This window comes from Xiphophorus maculatus, chromosome 11 (assembly GCF_002775205.1).
Source record: "Xiphophorus maculatus strain JP 163 A chromosome 11, X_maculatus-5.0-male, whole genome shotgun sequence".
Classification (NCBI taxonomy): domain Eukaryota; kingdom Metazoa; phylum Chordata; class Actinopteri; order Cyprinodontiformes; family Poeciliidae; genus Xiphophorus; species Xiphophorus maculatus.
The window spans coordinates 12,144,657-12,149,147 of NC_036453.1; the positions used below are offsets into that span (position 1 = coordinate 12,144,657).

Here is a 4,491-nt window from a genome sequence, read left to right on the forward strand (position 1 = left end):
GCTGCTTCCGTTCCTGTCTGTGCACAGCAATACGTCACACACAGGGGGTGAGGTGCTTCTGAAAGTCCATCAGATGGCGTGAGCGTAGCGTCTGGAGCTGCAATGCGTCTGAATGTCACACCTGGTATCTGTTTCTATTTTACAAACGTCACCATTCTGGGCTTGACACTCCAAAGCTTTTTGATTCCCATTCAGAAACAAAAATTTATGCCGATGACATTAGATTATTGTAGAGATGAAAGTCTTGGAAATCGTTTAGAACTGCAGCTGACGGTCGTTTTAACACAAGTAATCGGATTAAAAAAAACGTGAAACCCTTAGCCAATTTTTCATTTAACCATTTATTTCAGACAATATTAAAAATGCAAATAATTCAACTCCATTTTAAATAAGAAAATTAACATTTCACTGCCTAAAATGAGCTGCATCCCCAAAACTAAATGTGGAGAAGCAGCATTCAGCTTCTATGCACCACAAATCTGGTGCAACAAACTTTCTTAAAACTGCAAAACAGCCGAAACAGAGTTCCCTTAAATAAAGGCTAAAAGTCCACCTGCTTAGAGTTGCCTTAACCGCAACACTGACAAAACATATGATTTTGATCATTAAAACTTAATGTTTGATGTTTTTGTTACTTTTTATTTTTGTGTTTTTAAGATTTTAAAAGAAAGAAATCAATAAATCCATTTACTTTTAAGATATGAAAATAAAATTTTTTGTCTAAAATGCGACAACACGGCTTTCCTTTAGTGAACGATTGGTCATCGGTAGCAAAGGATGCATCTGCAGCTAAAATAATACTCGACATATGAAGAGCTCAGCCTTTTCTGCTTGACCTATCAGTACAGTGTAGGGCTGATCTGTTTATTATTTTTTTGAATTAACCAATAAATAGCAAACCGTGCTTAAATGGATACTTTTTATTTACAGAATTTTAACAGGACGAAGCTAAAATTGCAACTTGAGGAGTTTTGGGTGGGACAAAGGTTTGTACAGACAAAGATTTTTTTTATTTTAAAAGCACAATGTATATATTTTGGTAGAGTTTTGGTTTAATTACTGCTCTGAGTGTTCTGTTCTTTCAGAAAATGGCCTTTTTTTGAGCCAGTAAACAATTAACTGGTTACTAAATTTGTTGACGATTACTTGAATAATCGATTGATCATTATCAATCTGATTAATTGTTTTAGCCCTAGCAGCATTTTAACAGCTCCCCACACTATCGTCTATCGCTATACCTATTGTTGCAGCTGAATAATTATGCTGATGCGTGAAACAATTAACAATTAATCTAACCAACTGCTAAATTGAGGTTTCGTTGGTTTGCTGAATGAGCCCCCTCATATCGGCCGTCCCGTCTAAAAGCAGGTATCTGCTGAGAAGTAGCGACTCTAATCCTTTAAGAGGATAAACTGTGAGATCCAGAGGGAGGGATTCAGGATTCACCGACTGTCTACGGTGGCCTGCACAAGGCATTTCTGCCAACTTAGCAGACTGAGTGTGTGGCTGAAACCTGCTGCTGGAGTCTTTATTATTATGCCTTTATGGAGCAGGAAGGACGATGCAGGCTGAGGAAAACTCAGTGCAACATGAATCTGAGGACTGAGCGAACGGGGGGTTAAGGTGAGTCGGAGACACTTTTAAAATAAACACTTTGGGCTCAAAGATATGCCCAGAAATTCTGCATAAAACTAGTGTTAAGTATTTCTCATATCGCTGCAGCCGTCAGTAACAGAAGTCATTATATTCGACTTTGCATTGTAGTTTTAATACATTAAAAGATTTTTATTTTTATTTTCATGCAAAGCAGAAAAGTTATGAAAAAAAAATCTACATTATTTTAAGGTATTCTGGGTTTGTCTCTGCCAGTTTTGTTCGTCTACAGAGTGAAAGCTGTGACTAAAGTAGCTCAGGTTCTGTCAAACTGTCTGTTAACAACAAAGTTCAAGTCTTGGATTTAGGTCTAGACTTTGACTAGACCATGTTAACACATGATTACGCTTTAAAATTTCACTCAGCTCTTCAGGACTGTCCCATCAACTCTGACCAGCTTCCCTGTTCTTAAAACAGAGCAGCTCCCCTCCTTCCACTCCCACAGCATGATGCTGTCACTGCGTTTCCATAAACATTTGTTTAAGCGCATTTTAACGAACCGCATTAGAAATGGTTGATGGAAACAGCAAAATTTGAAATAACTTCCTTAATTTTGCAAAAACATTTTCCGCTCACTTGAAGTGGCTTTTGGCTTTTCTGAAAAAGAGCTGATGTGATAAAGTAGAGATGGAAAAACATTTGCTGAATAAGCTCTGAGGTAACGAACTCTTGGACCCACTGGTGGGTCGGTGCCTTACCAAAGGCACACAATTCCAAATGGGTTCTTATGTACGTGTCTATATTAAAAAAGAAAAAAATGTGGAAATCTGAGTTTGAAAAGTTGAAGATTTGCTAGAAATAATTCAAATTTTGAGAATAATCTCAGAAAAAACACAAACATTTCTGACTCAAAAGTTTTGAACTGTTGGACTTTCAAAAGTTGAAAGTTTTTGACTTTTGAAACTCAGAAATTTGCTTGTTTTTTTCTATAACATTTCAGAGTTTTGGCAGGAATTTTCTCTGTGGATTTTCTTTCTATCTACAATGGCCTTAAAACACCATTGTACATTTGTGTGTGTTAGGGTGGATGACAACCGTTCCGAAACAGATTCTGTGTGTATTATATTAGCTTTTAAAATGATTTTTTTTTTATTCAGGTGGGCGTGTACAAGGCCTGAGAATATGATGAGGTCACAACTGACCAATTAGATTAGAGCATTTTGAAAGCCTAAATATATATTTTAAATTTCCAAAGAAAAATAGCTATATTGTAGTCTATATTCTAGGTGAAATTGATCATCTTTTCATTAACTATATGACATCAAAACATGCTAACACTATTATATCTTTGTCCATGTCCAGTCTTACGTTCATCTAGACTGCCATGCCTGCATTGGAGGTGATCTGCAGCCTGATTGGCTGGCTGTGCCTCTACCTGTTGTTCTGCTCCACCTTCTCTCACCGAGGGCCCGAGTGGAACTGCCGCTTGGTCACCTTGACCCATGGCGTCATCATAGTGCTGCTGACGGCATACGTTGTGTTTGTTGACGGTCCCTGGCCCTTCACACATGCAGGTCAGCAGCAAAACACAGAAACTGTGATGCGATGGTTCAGTTCGAAGGCAAACATGGCGCATTGTTACTCAGAACAATAAATCCAAAGCCAATTTACGATGGTTCTCTATGTTTAAACCAAATATTAAGTGGTTTTTATTAAGAATGACTGAGATCATTTTGGAAGTCTGATTCCCAGAAGTTGAAAAAAGACCAGAAACCATTCTGCTGCTGTTGAATCTGAAGACATGCTGAGCATGGACACAAAAACAGGTTTGGTGGGTTTAGCTTTGCAAAGAATAAGGGGTTAAAAGTATCACACTAAACCTGTAGATCTCAAAAAATGATTTGAAGATGGATGTTATTGGTCCAATAGTTACATTCTTATAGGATTAAGATTTCATTTTTTTATCTTCTCTGCAGGTACAGAAAACACTGACCTCCAGATATTTGCCCTGGCAGTCTGCCTCGGCTACTTCTTCTTTGACCTGGGTTGGTGCGTGTGCTACCGGAGCGAGGGCCCAGTCATGCTGGCGCATCACGCCGCCAGCATCGTGGGCATCCTCCTGGCGCTGCTGATGGGCGTGTCGGGCTGTGAGACCTGCGGGGTGATCTTCGGCAGCGAGATCACCAACCCGCTGCTGCAGAGCCGCTGGTTCCTCCGCCAGCTGGGACTCTACGACAGCCTGCTGGGCGACGCCGTGGACCTGCTCTTCATCCTGCTGTTCGCCACGGTGCGCGTCGGCCTGGGGACCGTCATGTTTTATTGCGAGCTCACTTCGCCCAGGACTTTGCTGATAATGAAGTTTGGCGGCGTGGTCATGTATCTGCTGGCCTGGGTGTTCATGGTGGACATCGCCAGGTTCGGCTACAAGAAGACCAGGGCCAAATACAGGAAGTGGATGGTGAACCGCGAGCTCAAAGAGACAAGCGAAGAAAAACCAGTTGGGCACGAAGAGTGATTGAGAAGACTAACTCAACCGCTTTCACATGTTTTTAACAGACGCTCCATGAATTAATTAATTAATTAATTAATTAATTAATTAATTAATTAATTTATTTATTTATTTATTTATTTATTTATTTATTTATTTATTTATTTATTTATTTATTTATTTATTTTATCTGCGGTACAGTGGACTGCAACATTTTTAAAGTCTGTGTAAAAACAATTCTGAAAAACCTTGATAAGTACATTTATTTTGCAAACTAAATAATGATCTGACACTGAGCAGAGCATGCGCATTAAGAGGTCCGACCTTTAGAGGAACTGCCAGCAGGGGCGCAACTACATACATACTTTCCGAGGTGTATGCGAACATGTCATCGCCCCCCCTGCTCCCCG

General features: G+C 39.6%; 1 protein-coding gene across 1 annotated transcript; it reads left to right on the top strand.

Moving 5' to 3' along the window:
• Positions 1-1,381: 1,381 nt before the first annotated feature.
• LOC111610133 (transmembrane protein 136-like) lies at positions 1,382-4,176 on the top strand. Its single transcript, XM_023342750.1, has 3 exons — positions 1,382-1,623; positions 2,956-3,167; positions 3,570-4,176. The coding sequence occupies exons 2-3, from the start codon at positions 2,978-2,980 to the stop codon at positions 4,106-4,108; spliced, it is 729 nt and encodes a 242-aa protein (XP_023198518.1). The 5' UTR covers positions 1,382-1,623; positions 2,956-2,977; the 3' UTR covers positions 4,109-4,176.
• The last annotated feature ends 315 nt before the right edge of the window (positions 4,177-4,491 follow it).

What these genes read in the sequence shown, in the direction of transcription:
- LOC111610133 (XM_023342750.1), top strand. Translation starts at nt 2,978, where the DNA reads ATGCCTGCATTGGAGGTGATCTGCAGCCTGATTGGCTGGCTGTGCCTC. An exon ending in CTGGCCCTTCACACATGCAG is followed by an intron (nt 3,168 to 3,569) that starts GTCAGCAGCAAA and finishes TCTTCTCTGCAG; the next exon opens with GTACAGAAAACACTGACCTC.